This window comes from Dryobates pubescens, chromosome 27, assembly GCF_014839835.1.
Source record: "Dryobates pubescens isolate bDryPub1 chromosome 27, bDryPub1.pri, whole genome shotgun sequence".
Taxonomy (NCBI): Eukaryota; Metazoa; Chordata; class Aves; order Piciformes; family Picidae; genus Dryobates; species Dryobates pubescens.
The window spans coordinates 5,717,316-5,744,901 of NC_071638.1; the positions used below are offsets into that span (position 1 = coordinate 5,717,316).

General features: G+C 43.5%; 1 protein-coding gene across 1 annotated transcript in view; it reads left to right on the top strand.

The window, feature by feature from the left end:
• CPED1 (cadherin like and PC-esterase domain containing 1) overlaps positions 1 to 20,262 on the top strand; it is a 181,279-nt gene extending 161,017 nt beyond the window's left edge. The window contains exons 19-23 of the mRNA XM_054173871.1: positions 7,818 to 8,038; positions 8,301 to 8,402; positions 8,629 to 8,716; positions 12,106 to 12,252; positions 19,783 to 20,262. Of these exons, the coding sequence (XP_054029846.1) occupies positions 7,818 to 8,038; positions 8,301 to 8,402; positions 8,629 to 8,716; positions 12,106 to 12,252; positions 19,783 to 20,010 (786 nt within the window). The 3' untranslated portion in view covers positions 20,011 to 20,262. The remainder of the gene's footprint in view (positions 1 to 7,817; positions 8,039 to 8,300; positions 8,403 to 8,628; positions 8,717 to 12,105; positions 12,253 to 19,782) is intronic.
• Positions 20,263 to 27,586: the final 7,324 nt, after the last annotated feature.

A 27,586-nucleotide genomic window follows, 5' to 3' on the forward strand; every position in this document is an offset into this window, starting at 1 on the left:
CAATCTTTTAAAGTGTTTAAGCTCTAATGGAATTTTGCACACAAAATGTTTGCAACAGAAGACCCTGAAAATATCTGTATGCATGGAAGTATTGTTCTTTGTCTGGTAAACCTATTACATTATGTATGTCTGATCATTTAGTCATCCTGCAGACAGATGCCCCATTGACCTGAACAGTACATGAATAATCTTTGTGCCAGACCATAAAGAAACTGAGATATGGCATATTATAAACACCTGAGCCATGATTTTAGTCATCATTGTCACAGAGCTAAGTACAGAATCATAGTATCATAGTATCAGTCAGGGTTTGGTCATCTAGTTCCAATCCCCCTGCCATGGGCAGGGACACCCCACACTAGAGCAGGCTGGCCAGAGCCTCAGCCAGCCTGGGCTTAAACACCTCCAGGGACCGCACCCCAACCACCTCCCTGGACAACCCATGCCAGGGCTTCACCACTCTCATAGGGAAGAACTTCCTCCTCACCTCCAGCGTGAATCTCCCCACCTCCAGCTTCATTCCATTCCCCCTAGTCCTATCACTACCTGAGATCCTGAGAAGTCCCTCCCCAGCCTTCTTGTAGGCCCCCTTCAGATACTGGAAGGCCACAATTAGGTCACCTTGGAGCCTTCTCTTCTCCAGACTGAAGAGCTCAAACTCCTTCAGTCTGTCCTCATAGGAGAGGTGCTCCAGCCCTCTGATCATCCTCGTGTCCCTTATCTGGACACGTTCCAGCACATCCATATCCCTCTATCATACCTAGAGTCTTTTCTTCCAATCACATTAAATGCCACATGGCACACAGAACTACAGTAAGTTTATGCAATTATATAGGAAAAAAAAATGTTGCCATAGCTGCCACACATTCAACTACACCAAATGATTATTCTAATTCATCAATGCTATTGGGAGCATTGGAGAATAGACTAGACTAGACTAGACTAGACTAGAATAAACTAGGTTGGAAGAGACCTTCGAGATCATCGCGTCCAACCCATCATCCAACACCATCTAATCAACTAAACCATGACACCAAGCACCCCATCCAGTCTCTTCCTAAACACCTCCAGTGATGGTGACTCCACCACCTCCCTGGGCAGCACATTCCAATGGCAAATCACTCTTTCTATGAAGAATTTCTTCCTAACATCCAGCCTAAACCTCCCCTGGTGCAGCTTGAGACTGTGTCCTCTTGTTCTGGTGCTGGTTGCTTGGGAGAAGAGACCAACCCCCACCTGGCTACAACCTCTCTTGAAGCAGTTGTAGAGAGGTCTCCTCTGAGCCTTCTCTTCTCCAGGCTGAGCAACCCCAGCTCCCTCAGCCTCTCCTCATAGGCTTGTGCTCCGAACTCCTCCCCAGCTTTGTTGCCCTTCTCTGGAAATGTTCCAGCAAGTCAACATCTTTCCTAAATTGAGGGCCCCAGAACTGGACACAGGACTCAAGGTGTGGCCTAACCAGTGCAGTGTACTTTCTGGGGCCAAATAGCACTCCTTTCAGCACTTGGGTCTTCCAAGCATTTGCTGAGAATGAAGCTGACTTGCAGAAGGTGGACTTCAAAAGATGCTGTATGATGGCCTGCATACCACCAAAACAAATGTGCGTGCCCAGCTCTGCACAAAGACAGTTAAAGGCAGGTAGAATTACCTACAAATATTATCTTCTTCCACACTGATTATTTTTTTTTAGGGAGAATAAAAAGAATTTGTTTATTTTTCCAGGATTTACACATCTTACAGCATGGTTGTACCAATAGTTAGAAACAGATTGTTGGATGCAGACAAGTTCTAAATGAGCAGCTGCTCTCTGTGTGCAGATTTATTGGTAATATGCTCTGCATGCACCAGCTTGGAATGCACTGGATTGCTAGGAATGTATACTTATCTTTCTATCTGTGATCTTCTCCAGGCTTATGGGAGAGCCTTCCCTTCAGAATCCCAGCAGACACAATCTCCAGAGTGTGACTGCTGATGCTCTCCTGTGACAACTACAAACAAACATCAGAGGTCTTCATCAGGGCTAAGGGGCAGGAATCATAGGGTTCACATGCTAACATTTTAGTTTTAATGATATAACAGTGCTGTGATTTCACTGTGAAAGACAAAGCTGGAGTTAAAAAACTCTGCTTGATTCTAGTCACACAGACCTGGTATAGCTCATATCTACTTGTACAGTTAAAGACTTCATGATTGAAGGTTCATAGAAGCATAGAATAATAAGGTTGGAAAAGACCTCAAAGATCATCAAGTCCAACCTGTCACTCAAGACCTCATGACTGCTAAACCATGGCTTCAAGTGCCATGTTTGATCCCCTCTTGAACACCTACAAGGATGGTGACTCCACCACCTCCCTGGGCAGCACATTCCAACAGCTAACAGCTCTCTCAGTGAAGAACTTTCTCCTCACCTCCAGCCTAAACTTCCCCCATTGCAGCTTGAGACTGTGTCCTCTTGTTCTGGTGCTGGTTGCCTGGGAGAAGAGAAGGTTGCCCTAATTGACTGACATCTTTGAGGATAACCTACGTTTTTGTCCTAGTTTTCTGCCCAATCACAAGTCCAGTCTGGCTCGTTTCTCTCTTCCACATTTATATCAGGTTTTGACTATTTTCTTAGCAGACCTGCTTCTGAGTGAGAATTTTTTCTAGTGAAGCAGCCTGCATTCTTCACCAATGTGATATTTTCATCTGTCTCATTCCTGACTCATCCTGCTCAGCCACACCTTCTCCTAGTACATTCCCAGATGGACACAAACACTCGACAGCATTAGATGCCTAACCTGATTTCCTGATCTTTGTCTCTACCTCCTCAAAACAAGCTCATTTAAGAGTGAAAATGGAGGCGTTCTGAGACAAAGAACTTACTCTTTCAGAGGTGCTCTGTGTGCAGTCTCATCAGTCTCGTAATATTTGAAGACATATCTGGGCCCTAGCAGTAATCTAGTTCTTTCAGTTGTACTGACTGCTCTAAAGGAACCTACTCTGGCTCCTGATAGGCTCTTCATGTTCTCAGAATATCAGGACAACAATAGCCCTATTCTAAGGCCAACCTGGTATTTTTATATAGTGTCCAGCATCACATCATTTACAGGAGCCAGGAGGGGGTTGGTCTCTTCTCCCAGGCAACTGGCATCTGAACAAGAGGACACCGTCTCAAGCTGCACCAGGGGAAGTTTAGGCTCGAGGTGAGGAGAAAGATCTTCATAGATAGAATTGTTACCCATTGGAATGGGCTGCCCAGGGAGGTGGTGGAGTCACCGTCCCTGGAGGTGTTCAAGAGGGGATTGGATGTGGCACTTGGTGCCATGGTCTAGTCATGAGGTCTGTGGTGAAAGGTTGGACTTATTGATCTTTGAGGTCTCTTCCAACCTTGGTGATTCTGTGATTCTCTGTGATCTCACCTGACTTGTCTCTCCTGGTACTAGTTTTTTAAGTGATTGTATGTAGTGTACTCCCATCTGCAGACCTTGCCAGCTAGGTACCCCAGAGACTTAAAACTCAGTCATGGATCCCCTTCTAATATGTGATTGTATGTGCAGGTGCAGAAACTGCAAAACCCTGCAATGCTAAAGTATTAACCATTGGGAATGGTTTGCTCTAACTTTGACATAACATTAAAAAAAAAAAAAAAAAAGAGAGAGAGAGATTGATAATTCAATCTCATTCTTCAAAGCTCTTCTATGAGATTATGGAAATATTTAAAATGACATTTCACACTTAAACTTATAGAGAATGGTAAAGCAAGACATCTATACAGAATCACAGAATCACAAGGTTGGAAGAGACCTCAAAGATCATCAAATCCAACCTGTCACCACAGACCTCATGACTACTAAACCACAGCACCAAGTGCCACATCCAATCCCCTCTTAAGCACCTCCAGGGATGGTGACTAAACCACCTCCCTGGGCAGCACATTCCAAAGGCTAACAACTCTGTGAAGAACTTTCTCCTCACCCCGAGCCTCAACTTCCCCTGGTGCAACTTGAACTGTGTCCTCTTGTTCTGGTGCTGGTTGCTTGAGAAGAGACCAACCCCCTCCTGTCTACAACCACCCTTCAGGTTGTCATAGAGGGCAATGAGGTCTCCCCTGAGCCTCCTCTTCTCCAGGCTAAACCCAGCTCCCTCAGCCTCTCCTCACAGGGCTGTGCTCAAGGCCTCTCTCCAGCCTCGTTGCCCTTCTCTGGACACATTCAAGAGTCTCAATGTCCTTCTTCAACTGAGGGGCCCAGAACTGGACACAGGACTCAAGGTGTGGCCTAACCAGTGCAGAGTGCAGGGGCAGCATGACTTCCCTGCTCCTGCTGGCCACACTATTCTTGATGCAGGCCAGGATGCCATTGGCCTTCATTAGCCTTGACTATGCTTCTCTCCTTTTTTTCCATCTAAGGTGTTATATTAGACCAAATACAGTTAGAAGGAGAAAACATCTATCAGAATCTTAGTTACAGTAGAATGAAAAGAGAGAGCAAAGTGCTGCATCTGCCAAATCAGTGTAATTAATATTACAAAAGATCTGAATATGCTCCTTTGAAATTAGAAATTCCCATGTGCATTGATAACAAAATGGCATCATAGGATATTTAGGAAGGATGTTGACTTACTGGAACGAGTCCAGAGAAGAGCAACAAAGTTGGTGAGGGGTTTGGAACACAAACCCTACGAGGAGAGGCTGAGGGAGCTGGGGTTGCTTAGCCTGGAGAAGAGGAGACTCAGGGGTGACCTTCTTGCTCTCTACAACTACCTGAAGGGAGGTTGTAGACAGACGGATGTTGGTCTCTTCTCCCAGGCAGCCAGCACCAGAACAAGAGGACACAGTCTCAGGCTGCACCAGGGGAAGTTCAGGCTGGATGTTAGGAAAAAGTTGTATACAGAGAGAGTGATTGCACATTGGAATGGGCTGCCTGGGGAGGTGGTGGAGTCGCCATCATTGGAGGTTTTCAGGAGAAGACTTGATGGGGTGCTTGATGCTATGGGTTAGTTGCTTAGGTGGTGTTGGATTGGTTGATGGGTTGGACACGATGATCTTGAAGGTCTCTTCCAACCTGGTTTATTCTATGTATTCTATGTATTCTATTCTAAGTAGAGAAACAATCTAGCATGTTCTACTAACTGCTCTGTGTGTGTGACCTGGCAGAGCCTGTTTGTTTTCTGCTAGTGATGTGTTGTGTTTTTACAGAAATGTTCTCACCCACACAGCAAGTTAATGACATCCTTGCCTGATAATATCTGAGAACTCCTTTTTAATAGATACACATCTAGATACTTAAGTGATGGACTTATGAAAGGGAGATTAAAAAGACATGGAGATAGACTGTAGAGATTAAGGGATTTTGCAAGTTAAAAGAATTGTTATTTCAAACCTCAAGTTAACCTACTTTAGAATTAGGACATACTGTAATCATGCTCTGCCTTCCTAACAGTAATAATTGTGTGCATATTTGCGTCTGTCAAAGATGGAAAGAGGGACTGTCCAACCAGTCTCTCCAAGGAGTCAAGGATCCTTGACTTCTGTGAGTCTTGTTAAGTGTGGTTTAAAGAGGTTTCCTCTGATAGAATGTGAAAAGCGTTAGAAGTTCCATTGGATGTGGGTGAAGTGCTTGTGCAGCACAAGCATGAAAAGTAGCTGTGTAAGAACTTTATGAAGCAGCTTTGAGAAGTCCAGGACAGAAGGTAGAAGAGCCTCTGTGTGCTCAGTGCTTAATTTCAGTTCTTTTCTACCGTACATAATCTATCAAGAGCTTCTCTGCATCCCACAATGGGCAAGACATAGGAAGTTTGAGTTGCTATTATGCCCATTCTTGGCTCTCCCACCATATCAGAGTATGTTAATCTGAAACCGTTTCTGTACTGTCTGAATCATCATTGGTGCACTGCTGTACCTTAGTTTTAATTGCAATAAGTTCATAGTGGAAAGTTCAATCAGTTCCTAAAACTGTGAAGTTCCTGAAGGGAACAGATAAATAGAGATAAATAGAGATGCATTGGAAGAGAGAAGTCTAAGATGCTTTCTCCACATAATGTATCTAAGAGAAGCTTTGGGAGTGTGTTCTTAGACATATAATCTTGTGCAGTCTGAATTTTACTTATGCAACCAAATAGCCTAGATGGAAGAGCTAAAACATCAAACCCCAAATTAAATTAAAAACTCAAACAATAAAACCCTAACTTACAGAGTGTGGCCAACTACCCTGAGTGCCAGAGGAGGTAGGAGAAGTTGCATATTGCTGTGCAGAAACCATTACTATCCTATGGTTCTATGGGTTTCTGACTTCCAGTTTGACACTTATGTTCCTCTATGTGGACTTCTGGCTGAGGTGTCTGTGGTAATAACTGATGACACACAGAACTTCATTGGCAAGTCACAGTGAACCTGAGTTCTTTTCCCCTTTGGACTTCCCCTTTGGATTTCCCCTTTGGAAATGCTAGTCCTAACCATTAACAATAGGGCAACGACATGAAAAAATCAGCATGTTCAGTTCTGTGGTCTCCACATTCAGAGGTATTTATTTTGTGAGGGGAATCTACAGAATGAGTGGGAACAAGCCCAGATTTGACCTCTTCATTTATTTGGAAGTTCAGAGTAGCCCAGAGTACTTCTGTCATCCTGACAACACTTCTAACTCCTTTCAGTCCTCCCTTCCTGGTGATCACGTCACACACGCCACTACTCTATTCTGATTATCTCCCACCAAAAGAGAAGAGTCCCCTTTTCTTTCCCCTTGGAAACTGCAGAAAGACCATCTCTCTCCAAATAAGGCAGCAGCTTCGTTCATTGATGTGTGTGTGTTTGGTGTAAATGCCAACAAATCACATTTATTGAAGGCAGACATTGATCAAGATGTGCTGTGCAGGAACAAACCACATGAAAAGCTGGAGGAACAAAAGCAGGAAGCTGCAAGCAATCACCATGAGAGGCTCTGTACTAACAATTGGAAGTAAACAAAAACTTAAGTATCAGAAACTATCAACAAGGATGAAAAATGCAGGGCTAATTTTGCACCCCTAGGTACCTAAAACCTGTCCTTTTCATCTTTGAAACACATAACACAGCTTTTTGTTAATTATGGCAGGCAGATTTTGCTAAAGGTGAACTTTAATATTGAGGTGTCAGGGCTGGAGAACTGGCAGCTCAGAGTGGTATTTTTTTGAGCATTATAAGGGTTTAAAAACACTGACTGCCTGTATTTTGGACTGTTCAACTTCTAAGTAAGTAATCTTTTCTTTTCTTTTCTTTTCTTTTCTTTTCTTTTCTTTTCTTTTCTTTTCTTTTCTTTTCTTTTCTTTTCTTTTCTTTTCTTTTCTTTTCTTTTCCTTTCTTTTCTTTTCTTTTCTTTTCTTTTCTTTTCTTTTCTTTTCTTTTCTTTTCTTTTCTTTTCTTTTCTTTTCTTTTCCTTTCTTTTCTTTTCCTTTCTTTTTTCTTTTCTTTTATTTCCTTCCCTTTTTCTTTTCTTTTCTTTTCTTTTCTTTTCTTTTCTTTTCTTTTCTTTTCTTTTCTTTCCTTTTCTTTTCTTTTCTTTTCTTTTCTTTTCTTTTCTTTTCTTTCCTTTTCTTTTCTTTCCTTTTCTTTTTTCTTTCCTTTTCTTTTTTCTTTCCTTCTCTTCTCTTCTCTTCTCTTCTCTTCTCTTCTCTTCTCTTCTCTTCTCTTCTCTTCTCTTCTCTTCTCCTCTCTTCTCTTCTCTTCTCTTCTCTTCTCTTCTCTTCTCTTCTCTTCTCTTCTCTTCTCTTCTCTTCTCTTCTCTTCTCTTCTCTTCTCTTCTCTTCTCTTCTCTTCTCTTCTCTTTCTCTTCTCTTTCTCTTCTCTTTTTTTACTTTTTCCAAAGATTCTCTTTATAGGTGACTCAACTAACAGAGGGATGATGTACTATCTCATAGAGAGAGTAAATAAGACTCTTCAGGAGTGGCAAAAGACTCACGATGTTAAATGTTACCATAATATCAATGAGGGGAAAACATTTATCAGTTACTCTTACTACCCTCAGTTTTGGATGAATGCAAACCAGAGACCAACTTTTGAAAAAGCACTAGAAAAACTGCTGCAGAGGTACTGTACAAACTTTGTTGCTGGCTTGTTTGTATTCTCATTCTATTTACAAACGTGTTTCACACCTTTTGCTACTGAAGTCAGTAAACAATTAAATGTAGCATGTGCAGACAGCACTGGGTGGTTGAAAAATACTAGAAAATGACACCAGGCCTCTGATCAGGTTGCCAGATACAGTTGACTGAAATGCAATGCAACGCAGTTAAAGTGTTTGCCATCTGTTTTAAGGCAACATGTGTTGTTTTTCCTTTCTGGGTTTCAGATCACGTCCCCTGGAGAATACAGACCAGACCGTATTAATCGTAGGTGGTGTTCAGTGGCTTAATTCCAATCACTTACAAATTATCCAAAAGGTGTTGAACAGGTAATGTTATGTGCTTGGTGGTACTCCAAGCCCTAAAATGATAAATTAACAGAAGCAACCCAAAAATTGTTGACATTCAATTTAAATTAAACCTTACATTTAAGAAATGTCATTTGCTTTCTCCTGGATGTGCAGCTAAGCAGCTTTGGAGGAACAAAAATGCAATGCTCTCTGATGTGTCTGTTAAGTAAAACATGTTTTTCTTTCTTCTTAATTTGCTGAACAGGGAAAATCTATCAAATATCCTGGTAATTATCAAATCCATAGGGATGGGCTTTCACCTCCCAGTGGATGGAATACATTCTCTGTCACAGGTAAGCTGCAGTACTTTCAGAGTGCGTTTTCATGGAAGACTTGTAATTTCAGCAATAATTTTGCTGTCTGGTCAAAACAGATTACATCCTCTGCTGAGCAAGCTTTAAGTGGATCAAAGGAAGATTAATGTTTCTATTTGCTCATACTGCTTGCTCATATGGATTCAAAGCAATTTGCCTTATCTCATGGATTCCACTGCAATCAGAGTACCATCCAAGACACTGTCATGTTCAGTCAGCCATCCCAAGAACCAGAAGAAGCTCCAATATTAAGCTTGCTGCCAAAGTTGAGCAATCAGTCTGGGGATAGGCAGGTTGCTCCTTGTACCATATCAAGTACAAGCCCTCCCCAGGCTTTTTCCATGGTTACTGCTGTATCAGATTCACTGGTCTGGCTTCATTGCATGGCTTTCCATAAATCTATCTTAACCAGCCTATGAAGTCATAACATTAGAGAGGTGCTGGAATGTACCAGTGAATCTAACCTATTATTTGTGTGTTAACTGGATGTTACAGTCAGTTTAAATCTCATCCAAGACTCTCAAAGTAACAGATGGACTCATTTCCATGTGCTATGTAACTCCTTCAAGTCAATACTTTTATTTACAATTCGAGTGATGGTTCTCTACTGAACACACATGAAATGCATGACTGAGTTGGGGCTGGGAAGTGCCAGAGGGCAGAATGGAGTAATGATGCCTACCAGCACTGCATGTAACGCTCCAACTATTCACAGGTGTTGAAAAGAGAAAATGGTTAGTTTTCATAGTTTATGTGCAGCACTCCAATCACACTGGGGACTAGCACCCATGACTTTTTGCAATCATAACACACTACTGTATTCACTGTGTGACTCACTGCTACTCTTACCCTTCTTTTTTTGCTATAGTGACTGCCCTGAAAGATTTTGCCCATTCTTTCTAAGTTACCACTATCTGCCTTGTCTCACTGGACATCTTCTTATTAGGTCCAACCATTTCATTAATTTATCTGGGTGAACAAATTAGGATACAGTAGGGAATTATTGTCACTAACATGAAGAAATACCATAGCTCCTGCCATACTTTTCAGCAGAGTTCAGTCTGAGGAGGAAGAATCAAGTCTCCTCCTGAACACCTCCAGGGATGGTGACTCCACCACCTCCCCAGGCAGCCCATTCCAATGGGCAATCACTTTCTCTGTGTAGAAATTCTTCCTAACCTCCAGCCTAAACCTCCCCTGGCACAGCTTGAGACTGTGTCCTCTTGTTCTGGTGCTGGTTGCCTGGGAGAAGACACCAACCTCTGCCTGTCTACAACCTCCCTTCAGGTAGTTGTAGACAGCAATAAGGTCTCCCCTGAGCCTCCTCTTCTCCAGGCTAAGCAACCCCAGCTCCCTCAGCCTCTCCTCACAAGGCTGTGCTCCAAACCCCTCACCAACTTCATTGCCCTTCTCTGGACACGCTCCAGCAAGTCAACATCCTTCCTAAACTGAGGGGCCCAGAACTGGACACAGGACTCAAGGTGTGGCCTAACCAGTGCTGAGTACCAGGGCAAAATGACCTCCTTGCTCCTGCTGGCCACACTGCTCCTGATGCAGGCCAGGATGCCACTGGCCCTCTTGGCTGCCTGGGCACACTGCTGGCTCATGTTCAGCCTACCATTGACCAGTACCCCCAGGTCCCTCTCTGCCTGGCTGCTCTCCAGCCACTCTGACCCCAGCCTGTAGCTCTGCATGGGGTTGCTGTGGCCAATGTGCAGAACCCGGCACTTGGATGTGTTCAATCTCATGCCGTTGGACTCTGCCCATCTGTCCAGCCTGTCGAGGTCCCTCTGCAGAGCCTCTCTACCCTCCAGCAGATCAACTCCTGCCCCCAGCTTGGTGTCATCTGCAAATTTACTGATGATGGACTCAATGCCCTCATCCAGATCATCAATGAAGATGTTAAAGAGCATGGGGCCCAGCACTGATCCTTGGGGCACACCACTGGTGCCTGGCTGCCAGCTGGATGTGGCACCATTCACCACCACTCTCTGGGCTCAGCCCTCCAGCCAGTTCCTAACCCATCGCAGTGTGCTGCTGTCCAAGCCATGGGCTGAGAACTTGGCCAGGAGAAAAGTGTGGCTAAAGTTTTTTTCTCTTCCTGGCCTTCCTGCAGTGTGTTGAGAAATAACTATCTGTTCTTCAGTATAACCATTTCTAAGATGCTCATGGCCCAATACTTTGATTTGAAGCTGAGTTTTCCTCTGTAGGAAAAATTCCACCATTTCTTACAGACAATATTATAATATGTTGAGGTTTTTTTCTGATTAACACCTCATATTATCTAAGTAGTTACCCAGTTCTTTTAAACTACTACCCAGTTATTTAAAACTTATAACTACCCAGTTATTTTAAACTACTTTGAAACCTTCCCAGGAAGGAAGCTGTACAGCTACTGAAAAGTAATTATAATTTGTGCAAAAGTCTGCAACAGCCTTGGAGCTGTTTTCAAAAGTGAATTTATAGTAATTCATGACTGAAGTATAATATAACAAATCCAAGTGCCAGGTGCTGCACTTTGGCCACAGCAACCCCATGCAGAGCTACAGGCTGGGGTGGGAGTGGCTGGAGAGCTGCCAAACAGAAAGGGACCTGGGGGTGCTGATTGACAGCAGCCTAAACATGAGCCAGCAGTGTGCCCAGGTGGCCAAGAAGGCCAATGGCATCCTGGCCTGCACCAAGAATAGTGTGGCCAGCAGGAGCAGGGAAGTCATGGTGCCCCTGTACTCTGCATTGGTTAGGCAACACCTTGAGTCCTGTGCCAGTTCTGGGCCCCTCAGTTGAAGAAGGACATTGAGACACTTGAACGTGTCCAGAGAAGGGCAACGAGGCTGGGGAGAGGCCTTGAGCACAAGCCCTATGAGGAGAGGCTGAGGGAGCTGGGGTTGTTTAGCCTGGAGAAGAGGAGGCTCAGGGGAGACCTCATTGCTCTCTACAGCTACCTGAAGGGAGGTTGTAGCCAGGAAAGGGTTGGTCTCTTCTCTTTAGCAACCAGCACCAGAACAAGAAGACACAGTCTCAAGCTGCACCAGGGGAAGTTTAGGCTGGAGGTGAGGAGAAAGTTCTTCACTGAGAGAGTCATTCGTTGTTGGAATGTGCTGCCCAGGGAGGTGGTGGAGTCACTGTCCCTGGAGGTATTCAAGAGGGGATTGGATGTGGCACTTGGTGCCATGGTCTAGTCATGAGGTCTGTGGTGACAGGTTGGACTTGATCATCTTTGAGGTCTCTTCCAACCTTGGTGATACTGTGATGCTGTGATCATTTCTTTATTCAAAATGCCATTTTGCTATTCATTTCCACAACAGAATACAGTAACCTTTTAAACAGTCATTCTGACAGGACATTGCAATATTTTATCTGGAATGCAGGCAGAAGTGCAGAACTTGTGGAATGAAAACTTGATCATTCTGGATACAGCAAAAAATTTTGGCTACGAAGTCGTTGACACCTTCGTCATCACCATGGGACGTTACAAAGAATTCCTGCAAGGGAAGTGTGGCTGCCATTTCCATGAGGTAATAGTTTACACTTATCTCATTCCCAGGTATTTAAGAGAGATTTTAACTATCAGCTGCTTAGGAACAAAAAACAGCATACAACAGGGTTTGTGTTCATAACTCAAAGTTAGGCCAGAGTAAATTTCTGTTTGTACAGCAACGCTTGTGCCTCGCTGCTCAGAGTGCAACACTGCCCAAGGACAAGCTGCACTGCTAGGGCAGTGATTATTCCTTGAAATAAGAACAAGCACACTCCTCTGCACAGATAACCCCCACAAAAAGATGTTGCATCATTCCCAGGCTTCTATAGTATTTGCTATGCATTATATATCTCTACTGCTTCTTCGTGGACCCAGCTCATCTTTTGCCATACCTCAGTCTCACAGGGTTTTGTCTGAAACTTTCCTAACTTAGCAGCTCAGCAGACTCACAGAAAACCTTAGGTATACTCAAAAAAGACTCAATCTTACTACCACATGTCTGTTTTCATATGTCTGAGAATCACAGAAGAATAGAGTTATAGCATCATTTTGACTGGAGATCATCAAGTCCAACTATTAAGCCGACACTGCTATGTCACCAGAAAACCATGTCCCTAAGCACCATATCTACATGTCTTTTAGTGCCTCCAGGGATGGTGGATTTACCACTTCACTGGGCAGTGTGTTCCAGTGTTTTACAACCCTTTCTGTGGAAAACATTTTCATAGTAAGCAACCTCAACCTTCCCTGGCACAACTTGAGACCGTTTCTTCTTGTCTTATTGCTTGTTATTTGGGGTGTGAGACTGACCCTCTAGGGTGGTTATAATGACTGACTATACAAACCTAAGTGTAAGTCTCTTGTTCTCACTCATGCCCATAGTTCTGTTTTCTTTTCCTGAAATCTATAGAAATTCTGTCTTCTGTTTTATAACTACTGCACTGGTGAGACAGGGACATGGTAAAATACATGAGTAAGGCCATTGAGAGCATATTTTTCTGTTCAAAGTTCTGTTCATTCAAAGAATGAAAACAGAGAGTATTATTTCTGAGTAGCCAAGTACATAGAACAGGAGAGAATAGAATAGAATAGAATAGAATAGAATAGAATAGAATAGAATAGAATAGACCAGGTTGGAAAAGACCTTTGAGATCATCGAGTCCAACCTATTGTCCAACACTACCTAATCAACTAAACCATGGCACCAAGCACCCCATTCAGTCTCTTCCTAAACACCTCCAATGATGGTGACTCCACCACCTCCCTGGGCAGCACATTCCAATGGCCAATCACTCTGTGAAGAATTTCTTCCTAACATCCAGCCTAAACCTCCCCTGGCACAGCTTGAGACTGTGTCCTCTGGTTCTGGTGCTGGTTTTCTGGCAGAAGATGCCAGCCCCCACCTAACTACAACCTCCCTTCAGGTAGTTGTATACAGCGATAAGGTCTCCTCTGAGCTTCCTCCTCTCCAGGCTAAGCAACCCCAGCCTCTCCTCGCAGGGCTTGTGCTCCAAACCCCTCCCCAGCTTTGTTGCCCTTCTCTGGACACATTCCAGCAACTCAACATCTTTCCTAAACTGAAGGGGGCCTCTGTGAAAGATCTGCAAATAAGATTTCCTTCTTCAGATACCCACAGTATACCCTATAAAACAAAATATACTGTGACTAATGAAACCAAACAGACTGAAACTCAGTGGTGATGAGTAAAGTTCAAGCACAGCCTTCAGAGTGTCTTTTCATTGTCTACTGCATGAGGACTGGCATAGCAAGCCTATTTTCTAGTAGCCAGTGGACTATCTTTTCAGCCACAGCAGTCACCTTTACATGAAGCAGAATGAGCAAAAAAAGGTAATTAGTAACTATAAGGCTTTTATTTTCCTCCTTAAATAGCACACAGAGATATATTGCAGAGACTGTCTATTGGACAACAAAAACATTCCCAAAATAGAATGGGTCAACAGTCAGCTGCCACTAGTTAGGATTCTGCTCTGGTATGAGGATCCCTGGGACTGACCACAGGTTTGGGAATATTATCAGACCCATCTGACCTCACAGCTGTGCTGTGTGTCAACCTCACAGCTGGTTTCCACCTCAGGCTCCTCAGCAGGTTATGTGTTTTCAGCCCGTTCCTGTGGCCTCTGTCCTGCTTTGGGACCAAACACAGCAGGTGTGGTTAGTTAACCAATCCTTTAATCTACATAAGAGAGGCACAAACACTGCTCCATCCAAACAGAGCTGGAAAAGGAGTAAGTCACAGAGCAGATATTTATACAATGGATAAATAGTCCCATGGAGTAAAGGCCTCCCTCCATTTCACCCAGATGGCTTATATTGACCCTTTCTTTTTGTCTAGAACCCAGATGTTAGTGTCTTCAAGGGTCACTGCTGATGCTCACCATTTCCACACAGCTTTTCAGTGAAACAGAGCGCTTTAAAGTGAAATGTTTCACATACTTTGTATGGAACTGGGTGAAAACAGCAGGGCATGATTGGTCACAAGCATTTTTCATGCACTCCTCCATCATTTTATATGAGCTCATGTGCAGATTTGGCCTTGTTTCTCCGCTAGAGGAGTCGCAACAGAGCGTAGGTGTTTCTGGGGAGGATCAGGGGAGAATTCGGCTCACAGAACTGTTAATGAGGCTTGAGAGGTCATTGTGCCTGAGAGAGATGTAGCTGCACCCAGGAGAATCTGTTAGTCCCCAGAAACCAGACTTGGTTCTGGAGGAAAGCAAAAAGCAAGTCCTTGAATGCTTTTGATACCTCATTAGTTTTAACAGTTTTGTCATCAGTTTATACCTACATCCTGGCAAATGGAATTTCATCAGGTGCTGAAGCAGTTTGCACTAGAAAAATGGCATTTTGCCTCTGAGCACAAAGCCAAAAACACTATGTAAAACACCAGCAGTTTTCATGTTTTATGAAACCAAATGAGATGGATCAAATATACTGCTTTGTACTTTCTCTTAAAGAAATGGCTTACTGAACTCCTAGAAGATGGAGCTCCTCTGAAAATGCCATCTGAAGTAAAACACAGCCATGAAGGAATGGAGGACTTGTTCTATGGAATGTTCTGTGCAAGCAGAAAACAAGAACTGGAATGATTTCAGCAGTTCTCATTTAGTTCTCACTAACTGGACAAAGAAAGCTATTTCCCCTGATTATCCTGTGATCAATTATTTGAATAGACTAGACTAGACTAGACTAGAATAGAATAGAATAAACCAGGTTGGAAAAGACCTTCAAGATCATCATGTCCAACCTATCATCCAACACCACCTAATCAACTAAACCATGGCACCAAGCACCCTATCAAGTCTCTTCCTAAACACCTCCAATGATGGTGACTCCACCACCTCCTCAGGCAGCACATTCCAATGGGCAATCACTCTCTCTGTGTAGAATTTCTTCCTAACATCCAGTCTGAACCTCCCCTGGCACAGCTTGAGACTGTGTCCTCTTGTTCTGGTGCCAGTTGTCTGGGAGAAGAGACCAATCCCCTCCTGTCTACAACCTCCCTTCAGGCAGTTGTAGACAGCAATAAGGTCTCCTCTGAGCCTCCTCTTCTCCAGGCTGAGCAACCCCAGCTCCCTCAGCCTCTCCTCATAGGGCTTGTGCTCCAAACCCCTCACCAACTTTGTTGCCCTCCAACATCTTTCCTAAACTGAGGGGCCCAGAACTGGACACAGTACTCGAGGTGTGGCCTAACCAGTGCAGTGTACAGGGGCAGAATGACCTCCCTGCTCCTGCTGGCCACACTGTTCCTGATGCAGGCCAGGATGCCATTGGCCCTCTTGGCTGCCTGGGCACACTGCAGGCTCATGTTCAGCCTACCATCAACCAGTACCCCTAGGTCCCTTTCTGCCTGGCTGCTCTCCAGCCACTCTGACCCCAGCCTGTAGCTTGGACTCTGCCCATCTGTCCAGCCTGTCAAGGCCCCTCTGCAGAGCTCTCCTACCCTCTAACAGATCAACACCAGCTCCCAGCTTGGTGTTGTCTGCAAATTTACTGATGATGGACTCGATGCCCTCATCCAGATCATCAATAAAGATATTAAAGAGCATGGGGCCCAGCACTGATCCTTGGGGCACACCACTGGAGAGTTCCCACCAACCCACTTCCGAGGGCCTTGGGTCACTCTTTGACATAGAAATCCACAGCTCTGCAGAGCCTACAGTCTCTCCTGAGGTTTCCAAGGGATCTGGACACGCAAAGGAATTATAACAAATTGGGACCAAAAAAATCTTGCCTAACTCTGGCATTCTCTGCCCCAATATATTTTTAGTTCCATGCACACATGCAAACCTGATTTTGAAATTCCTTCTTCACAGATGCTTAGGGAGAAGTAGACTGGCCAGCAGTTATAAAGACTTCTATGGAACCTCTTCCCTTTTTTATTAATTTAGATTTATTTCCTAGGTTAATGGCAACGAAATCATGATCACAGCACAAAAACTAGCAAACCTGGGATTTTGGTATCGTAATGACTGGCTGCTGGATGCACACTGGATTGCATTCCTGGGAGATTATGCCTAACAGGAATGCAGTTTGGGTGACTGGTTCGAGGTGGCATCGTTTGGAAATAGTTGTAAGATCTGAGGCACCAATCTAGAAAAAGAAACCCGTGTGAAAACAAATAACAGCCCTTGGCTTAGCTGCATCAAACTGATCAGAGGATACATTAATTTTCTACATGGATAGTTCCTGGTCTTTTGTTTTTTCAATTCATCGAGCTTCCTCACAGGCTCTCTGCCCAGCCCTTCAAGCCTTGAATGTGTCCAGAGAAGGGCAACGAGGGTGGGGAGAAGCCTTGAGCACAGCCCTGTGAGGAGAGGCTGAGGGAGCTGGGGTTGTTTAGCCTAGAGAAAAGGAGGCTCAGGAGACACCTTATTGCTATCTACAACTAACTGAAGGGTGGTTGTGGCCAGGAAGGGGTTGGTCTCTTCTCCCAGGCAACCAGCACCAGAACAAGAGGACACAGTCTCAAGCTGCACCAGGAGAAGTTTAGGCTCGAGGTGAGGAGAAAGTTCTACATAGAGAGAGTAGTTAGCCATTGGAATGGGCTGCCCAGGGAGGTGGTGGAGTCACCATCCCTGGAGGTGTTCAAGAGGGGACTGGACGTGGCACTTGGTGCCATGGTTTAGTCATGAGGTCTGTGGTGACAGGTTGGACTTGATGATCTTTGAGGTCTCTTCCAACCTTGGTGATACTGTGATACTGTGATTCCTTCACTCACATTTAACTGATTTGTTTCATTTGCTGTGAGCTTCACTGCACATGAACCTTGCTTCTGATTGTTCAGTGGCAGTAAATATTTGAATGCTGATATGATTTGTTTCATTTGCTTTGAGCTCCACTGCACATGAACCTTGCTTCTGCTTGTTCAATGGTAGTAAATGTTTGAATGCTGATATGCTTCTGCAGAAATTTATGCATTAATAAGTGAAGTGTGATTTCCAAGTATCTGCTGGGATTGATATAGCAGAAAAAAATATGATGTGCATCAGAGATATCAAGCCAGCATGTATTTAATCATTTAAATGTAAGTTAACCACTTGGCCCTGTTTCTGCTTTCTCTGGGTTTATGAGTGCCTGAGTTGAGGTCCTATGTTCTGTCTCTGCCAAGTTCCTGAAGTTTTGTCACTCTTGAAGATGCTTCATAATTCATCAGTGACTGTGTGTTCTCTAAAGAACAAGGGGACACAGTCTCAGGCTGTGCCAGGCTTAGGCTGGATGTTAGGAAGAAGTTCTATACAGAGAGAGAGATTGTCCGTTGGAATGGGCTGCCTGGGGAGGTGGTGGAGTCACCATCATTGGAGGTGTTCAGGAGGAGACTTGATGGGGTGCTTGGTGCCATGGTTTAGTTGTTTAGGTGGGTTGGATTGGCTGACAGGTTGGACACGATGATCTTGGAGGTCTTTTCCAACCTGGTCTATTCTATTCTATTCTATTCTATTCTATTCTATTCTATTCTATTCTATTCTATTCTATTCTATTCTATTCTATTCTATTCTATTCTATTCTATTCTATTCTCTGGCATCTCACAGGACACCACCACCCCAGTCATTAGGCTCCTGACAACCATACCTTTCACTTTCTCTCTCATTGGCCCCATGGGCAGTTGTGGGGTTTTTTTCCACACAAATTGAACACGATAATCCCAGAGCTTTATATGTATTTGGAGGGCCAAGGAGGAGCATCCTTCTGAACTAATTTACTGAACCACACTGTAATGTCAATGTGGTGCCTCAGGGAGAGAGATGCTAAACTGCACCATAAATCCTTTCTTGGAGAAACATCACACATGAGTTTTTTTCACTTCAACATGGAACTAGAAAAGATTTGCATCAAGACCTGAGAGTGAAACATTTTCCTTTGGCTCACAGCTGAGACAAAACATATCTTCCTTGAGTGCTTGGGATCACAGCAAGATTTCAACCTTCCTGCAAGTCAGGGCTGTCCTGAGTTTATTTTTTACCTTGGTAAATATACAGTCAAGCTGTTAAATCTGAATTTTGTTGTTCAAAGAAATTGTCCCTAATAAAGAGATGGAGCCTAATATGCAAAGGCATTACATCTTCAGCCAACTGAGTAAAATGGGCTTATACATTTAGATTTCAAGGCTTAAGTGAGTAAGATCTTGCACTTTAATTAGTGTGTAACATAGCAAGTTGGTCCATCAGAATAGTGTTTGTTTATACTACATTTAGAATAGAATAGAATAGAATAGAATAGAATAGAATAGAATAGAATAGAATAGAATAGAATAGAATAGAATAGAATGGAATGGAATGGAATGGAATGGAATAGAATAGAATAGAATAGAATAGAATAGAATAGAATAGAATAGAATAGAATAGAATAGAATAGAATAGAATTAACCCGGTTGGAAAAGACCTTCGAGATCATCGTGTCCAACCCATCATCCAACACCATCTAATCAACTAAACCATGGCACCAAGCACCCCATCAAGTATCTTCCTAAACACGTCCTGCAGTGGTTACTCCACCACCTCCCTGGGCAGCACATTCCAATGGCCAATCACTCTTTCTATGAAGAACTTCTTCCTAACACCCAGACTAAACCTCCTCTGGTGCAGCTTGAGGCTGTGTCCTCTTGTTCTGGTGCTGGTTGCCTGGCAGAAGAGACCAACCCCCACCTGGCTACAACCACCCTTCAGGTAGTTGTAGACAGCAATAAGGTCTCTTCCGAGACCTCCTCCTTTGTGAGCAGCTTGAACCTCAAGGGAAGAGTATAGGATCATAGAATAGGATCATAGAATCTATAAGGTTGGAAAAGACCTCAAAGATCATCAAGTCCAACCTGTCACCCAACACCTCATGACTACTAGACCATGGCACCAGTTGCCACATCCAATCCCCTCTTGAACACCTCCAGGGATGGTGACTCCACCACCTCCCTGGGCAGCCCATTCCAATGCATAGAATCATAGAGTCAATAAGGTTGGAAAAGTACCAGGCCCTGTCTCAGCCTTTCTATACGCCCATCTCTGCATCTTCCCAGGAGCAGGCAGAAAGCACTCACATATTTTACTTCTTTTGCAGGTGGTGAAATCCAACCCCTCTGAAGAAAGTCCACACATAACAATGACGTTATCACGGCACTATACACTGGGGAAATATTTCGGCAGTCAAAGCAAGCCGTCACAACTGCAGGGCTATGAAAGAAATTCTCAGTCCCCATATCATGTCCGAGGTCCAATAAATCAAGTTTATTCTGAAATCCTTCTCAGCAGGATCTGTGCAAGCAGGAGAGAGTTTGTCAGCACATAGCCTCTCTTGGATAGAGCGCTGGGACTACAGCCACTACCTGAGCGGCAATTGAAGGACCACGGCGAATTTACGGCCTGCTTTCTTGGCTGGCTGAATGCACACCAAAGGAGATTTAAGCTATGTGGCATTTTTCCTAAAACTTTATGATGTCAGGATATGGTCTGGCAACTCTGTGGTGTCAAAATGGAAGATGGAGGTTGCAAAGGAGAGAAGGAGGGAAGTTATTTGAATGGTTGCCAAAGGATAGAACATCTGTAGCACGAGAAACTGTTAATGATTGTAAGGACAGATAAATACATGCATTTGAACAGTTTGGAAAGGACTGCTTTAGCTCTTCAGCACTATCTGGTTTTGTATTAATAGAGATGCTGTAACATTTGAATGTATTTAGAAACTGGCTACATTCCATCTGAGAGAGCTTTAACTTGGTTTGTACAATTTTCAGAAGCCTATTAGCATTTTCCTGGTGACACCAAGTTTTGAAGCGTAGTGTTTTTAGTGGAAACACACCACTTCTTCTGTGCCTTAGACAGGACAGATGTCTACCCTTTCTCTTTTTTTACATGCTCTAAAGCTAATACAGGGATGTTAGACTTGAGACTGGTTATAGCTGTCTCAATGTGACATGTAAATACAGTGACTGCGTCAACATAGCCTTATTTATGGTCCCAGTATAGGAGAGTGGCCATATGCAGGAAGAGTGCTTAGATATGTGCTTCAGTGACTGCTTTGGCCTGTAAGCTAGCAAGTATTAGCCCTGCATGGAAGTGCCATTTCTTATAAAATGTGCCATTTTTTATAAACTACTTGCCAATGTGTGAAGCCACTGCCATGAACTGAAGAACATCCCCTTTGCAAGCACACATAAGCACTTTGGGATCTAGCTTTTAGTCTCTCGTAGAGAGTGTGTGATAGGAGAAGGACATACTGCCTGCATCTCACGCTTGGCAGGGATAAGACCTTCTCTGAACACTAGTTTTATGCTGTAGCCCAGCTAGATCACAAATATTGGCCTACTCTGTGTGAATCCCCAGCTGGGAACTGGCTGCTGATCCCCTGCCACAGCACTGGCAGCACACTCATTCACCTTTGCAGTGTCCTGATGGAAAACCAAGCATATTTCAGGCTTGGCAGCTGGGTGATGCTTTTATGGCACTGCATAAGAACACTCTTCCTACAAATTACCCAGTTATGGATTTTTATGAATCCACTCAAGAAGCAGGCAATCAAGCCACCAATCTCTCCCACCATGCACCAGAGAAGGGAGTCAGAATGTGGTAAGTATGAATCTAATTTTACATATAATCCTCCACTAGCTTCTTCTGCCTTTGGGAAAGGAAGCCACAAGCAATGTCAGGTGATTAACTATATCACAGAACTAATCACCACCATATCTGCCTTCGTACCAAACAAAGGGACAGCCCTTTGTATACTATAGAATCAATGTAGAAAAGGGCTGCCCTTTCTGTAACATAGAATTAGGGGTAGAAATTCATGAAGCCACATTTAGGTTTTGCCAAAGACCCTCAAACTCAACACAGCTGAAGTTATGCAAATTCTTTCTCTTTCAGGTAAGATGTGTAGAGATATGATGTGAAATTGCCATGTGGCTTCCCTAGCCAATAGAAGGATCCTCAGAAAGAGGATCTGGAGTGTCTAATTTAGGACTATATTGCCAAAGCTCCTAACTTAGGCAATGATGCTACACTTTGTGAGACAATGTGATTATCTCTGTTTCTGTATAATATGCTGCTGCTGTGCTTACAGTAAATGTCCCTGAATTTCTATGTAAGGTTTCCCCTGGCATGAACTTTACATGGGAGACAGGTCAGGAGCTGTGTGTAAGTACTGAAAGTGTCAGTGTTTGGTTTTGAGTAATATGAATATCTAAGGAATGTAATTGTATGTAAATAATATAATATATAATCTTGGGTCTGGAACTCCAGGGCTGCACAGCTTTTATGTTCAAGGATTTAATATCATGTCATTAATATTAGTAGATGCAAAAGGCAGCCTTTGGCCCTAAGGTGATCAATGATAGGTGTATTACAATCCTGCATCTGTTAAGGTGGGGGTTTTTTATTAAGCTCATTTAAATCCACATGCTGTTACTGTTATTCTTCTGAACACCAATATTTTTAAGGCATGAACTGGGTTTCTATGTTGTTTTGGGGTTTTTTTTGTTAATCAAAGCCTATTGCTGAAGCATCAGCTAGAAAGATGACAAGGAAAGAGCTGACTTTGTTATACTGCAGTTGATATCTGCAAATGTGCAATTCATCACTTCTGATGTCACCACGAAATGGTTTACATGTGCTGTCTACCCAGATGTCTTAATGTTTTCCAAATCTTAATAGTTTTCAGATGTATCAAGTGGAAACTTTCCTCTGTGTGCTCTAATTTTTACATGTTAGTGTATATATATACATGTGTATGTGTGTGTGTGTGTCTGCAAAGTCATTGGCACAATGTGCAAATTGATCTCTACTTAAATGAGTTCTTTGAATAAATTTTTTCCAACAATGCACATGATCCATGTAATCTTAAGAATAAACAAAACAAATGCTGACTAAAGCAAGCATGAAGACAGATTTTTGTTATTTAACAGGCAGCTGTGGCTTGGACAGCAGCACTCTGCACTGGATTGGAAACTGGCTGGAGGGCCGAGCCCAGAGAGTGGTGGTGAATGGTGCCACATGGTGCCACAGCTGGCGGCCAGTCACTAGTGGTGTGCCCCAGGGATCAGTGCTGGGCCCCATCCTGTTTAATATCTTCACTGATGATCTGGATGAGGGGGTTGAGTCAGTCATCAGTAAATTTGCAGATGACACCAAGTTGGGAGCAGATGTTGATCTGTTGGAGGGTAGAAGGGCTCTGCAGAGGGACCTCGACCAACTGGACAGACAGGCAGAGTCCAACATGATGACATTCAACAAGTCCAAGTGCCGGGTGCTGCACTTTGGCCACAACAACCCCATGCAGTGCTACAGGCTGGGGTCAGAGTGGCTGGAGAGCTGTCAAACAGAAAGAGACCTGGGGGTACTGATTGACAGCTGGCTGAACATGAACCAGCAGTGTCCCCAGTTGGCCAAGAAGGCCAATGGCATCCTGGCATGCATCAAGAATGGTGTGGCCAGCAGGAGCAGGGAAGTCAGAACCCGGCACTTGGATGTGTTCAATCTCATGCCATTGGACTCTGCCCATCTGTCCAGCCTCCTGAGGTCCCTTTGCAGAGCCTCCCTACCCTCCAGCAGATCAACTCCTGCCCCCAGCTTGGTGTCATCTGCAAATTTACTGATGATGGACTCAATGCCCTCATCCAGATCATGAGTCCAAGTCCACCTCAGTGAGCATCTTCAGAATATTTCCATGTTTGTACAGAATTGCCTTGGCAATTCAGCTCTGCCCTCACAGATATTGTATTCCTGATACAGCAAGGAGCTGAAAAAAAATGGGCTACAAATACTGTTTTTACATTTAGTATGCATTTAAAAACATTACTCTTTAATCTCTTTTGCACTATTAAATATAAGGCCTATTTTTTCTGGTTTGTGACACATTAAAGGGACATCAAAGTGGTGCATTCAATTACTGTGAGACAGAAATAACCACTAATAGTTGTGCTTCTGTTGCTATGTTGAGCCGAAAAGAATGCTTTGAAGATGCAGATATGTGTGATATTAAGTTGACTGCAGTCCAGGGATCTTTCACATTGCTTTTTTAGAGTAAAGCAATTTCTTAGAGGTGCAGTGAGCTATTTGGCATAGAGTCAAACTGCTAAACAAGCCTCTGTAGGCTCACATGAAAAATAGGTCTTACCTTTTTGTGTGCCTGCTAGCCTTGCATCTGGCTTGTTTTACCTTACTGTTGTGACTATCTGTACCTGCTAAACACCACATCAGCCTGTGTTTCAGATGATCTGAGAAGTTTCTGTTTCATTGAAGAAGTAACTTTTGGAAATCTGAGAGATGATTGTTGCACATTCAGGCTGAATCTTCAAAACATCACTGCTATTACATGGTTTTGTCAATTCCAACAGCAAAAGATTTACTGAGTGCAGCAAGCCTCTGAGTAAAGCAAGCCTCTGAATAAAGCAAGCCTCTTCTCCAGGCAGTGATTTTCTCTGATGAATTTAAAACAGCTGTGTTGTAGCAAGTACTTTACGTGCACTTAGCTCTTCGTGGAACTTGCCTTTACTGAGCCAAACTCCATCATCCAAACTCCACTGACATCTTGACCTGTGTCAATCTTCAAAGGGCCAGAAAAGTCAGTGTATAACATAGGCATACCTATGCTGGTGTATGCTGGTACATATCCTGTGCTATTTACTGGCATCTACACACTATCCATTCACCAGAAAAGCCCTGGCTGCACAGCAAAAAGATGCTATGCATTTTAGCCTTACTCATCTGTGGTGTCATGGTACTAAATATAGTGCTGTGTGTGTCAGTCTAGGCCAGTACCTACAGCCAAGTGCTCTAGAAAATACTTAAATCATTAACTCAAATGGGCAAGACAGACCCATAGAGTCACAACAGGAGCTATTGCAACACCAGTTTCTTCCGTGATGAACTTCTCCCTTTTATAGGTCCATTCATCTGTCTCCTGTCATTCCTTGGCCAGCTCCTCAGCATCTGTGGGCAGCCCGTCCTGTAATCCCTCAAACACGTTCAGCAGCCTTGGCAAGGTGTTAAGTAGCCTGAAACTGAAGATAAAGTGTATGTTTAAATGAAATCTGAACTCAGGTCTTAGTGAAACACAGTGCCTACTCAGCATCTCCTTGATTTCCTCTACAGCTGAACTGCTCTAATGAGAAGCAGAAGAATTCAGACCTTTGCAGATGGATCTTGGATAACATGGTCTTTTCTCGACTTCCGACAAACTTTTCCCCCCCCCCACCTCCTTGCACTTAATAGAGGGAGAGAGCTACTCTGCATGCTCCTGCCTGACAGAGTGAAATGAGCTGCACACACACAGTCACTGTGGCAGACATTTCCCTCCTGTACCTCATTAAAGGGGAACAATTCCCATGGCAAAAGGTTGTTTTCAATATTGGGATTTTTTTATCTGTCTTGAGCAACAACAGTCAATGCAATTAAAATAGCCAGTGCCTGGCACAGTACCTGGCAGCACTGCCTGCCCTGGTGTTGCTTTCAGGATGCTGGGCAGGTTCTGCTTGAAGACAAGACTGCAGAACTAAAATCCTTGAGTGAGGAATCTAATGCCTCAGACATCTTTTGATGAAGTCAAGGCATTTACAAAGAGCTCACGACAGATCGAGTGAGAGAACTGAAGTTGTCAGGAGCCCTTTAAGGTCAGCAAATTCTGTGGGATTTTGCCATGATGTGAAGATCAGATCTGTACTTGGCAGACTTTCTCACCTGCTGTGTTCTGAGAATGTCTTTTATCTTTTCTTTTGTACTTGTCACCATCAGCTTCTATATTTCCATTATGATTCTCTATGTTTAAGGAGCTTACAGTAATAGTTCTGATAATGACTGTACAGCCCCACCAGATGGTAGGCAAATTGTTTCATAGATCAGAGAAATTATAGTATTTCTGATTAAATTTTTCCCCCTTTACTTAGAATCATAGAGTCCTAGAATTGTTTTGGTTAGAAAAGAATTACAAGAGCATTGAGTCCAGCTCAAGCTGGTGAGGGGTTTGGAGCACAAATCCTATGAGTAGAGATCTCTATGAGGGAGCTGGGGTTGCTTAGCCTGGAGAAGAGGAGACTCAGAGGAGACCTTATTGCTCTCTACAACTACATGAAGGGAGGTTGTAGCCAAGTGGGGGTTGGTCTCTTCTGCCAGGCAACCAGCACCAAACAAGAGGACACAGCCTCAAGCTGTGCCAGGGGAGGTTTAGGCTGGTTGTTAGGAAGAAATTCTTCATAGAGAGAGTGATTGGTCATTGGAATGGGCTGCCCAGGGAAGTGGTGGAGTCACCATCACTGGAGGTGTTTAGGAAGAGGCTGGATGGGGTGCTTGGTGCCATGGTTTAGTTGATTAGATAGTGTTGGATGATAGGTTGGACTTGATGATCTTGAAGGTCTCTTCCAACCTGGTTAACTCCTATTCTATTCTATTCTATTCTACTCTACTCTACTCTACTCTACTCTACTCTATTCTAATGATTCTATTCTAATGGTTCTATTCTAATGACCATGGAGGTCATTAAACTACATCCCAAAGTGCCGTGGGACATGTCCATCCACTTCTTGAGCACCTCCAGGGACAGTGACTCCAGCCCCTCCCTGGGCAACCAATTCCAATGTCTTCCACACGCCAGCACCAAAGATTCTGTATATTTACAATTAGTCATCAATAGCTTTAATTATATGAGCTTTAATGTCTGAGAAACCCATTGATCCCCATTTATCCTAATATAGGATGGAAAATACTTTAAATCCTGGAAAACCTGAGCTTGCAAGTCACTGGACAATGCAGCACCCAGCATAATCCAGCCCACAATTGATGAGAGTCACATCTTCATTATATAATAATGTGATATTGTCTCCTACTAAAGTTTTTACTGCAATGGTTACAATTTGGACTTGATTTGTATAGACTGATAGGTGGTTTTTTTTTTCATCTGGGGGGCCTTTGTTGAGTTCTTTTTACAGCAAATGGTATCTATTAGCTACTGTACAAACCAGCTTCAACATCCTTTGTGCACTGTGTCCTGCCTAGTTATTATAAAATGCATACATACAGGGGGATTTACTGCTGACAGTAAAAGGTTAGATCACAGCAGGTCTTAACTGCTCCACCCATAACTGGTCCCTAAATTCCACATTGCGTCATTTCTGTGCAGTAACAAGGAGTCAGGGTCTAATAACCTTGTAATGCTGGCTGCCTTCATGGCTCCTCAGTCTTTAGAACGGTTCAGTGCTAAAGCCTTTGTGGAACTATCAAAACAGCACACCTTCAGTTATGAAATGCGTGCAGAGGAGCCTGAAGTCATACTCAAAACATGCCTGGGTCAAGTTCAGTCTGAAAGTCAAGGATGACAACTTCTAGAGACTATTTTCAGGCACCAGAACATGGATTCTTCCTTATGCCTAGGTATTTAACTGGGGCATTTTAATCAGCAGCTGTTAGATGGCAGCTATGCCAGTAGAAGAATGGCAACATCCCTGACATGGAAGGGAATGGAAAATGGTGCAATGGAGGCAAGACAGAGCTGAGAATCTCCTCACAGGTTAGCTGCAGACAGAAACAGCAGTGCTCCTCGCTGAAGTCCTGTTGACAGATTGTCCTGCAGCTCATGGGGTTTAAATACCTGGCTGCCAAGCAATATCCTTAAATTTATATGAATAAATACATGCTACAAAACCAAATCTGTAAGTGGGACAAACAGGGTCAAAATTAGGAATTCTAGATGTTTGGTAAGTATAACTATGCCTGGGGAGAACCAAGGGACTTACAATGAGTGTACAAAACAAGTTAACACCTGCTCCTCACTCTTCTGTTAATTAAAATTCAGTACAGATGCAAGTCATTTTAATGAGTGATCTGTTGCTCCATAGGAGTCAGTCTGGAGTGAAAGCTGTCTCATCCATGCCATAATTACT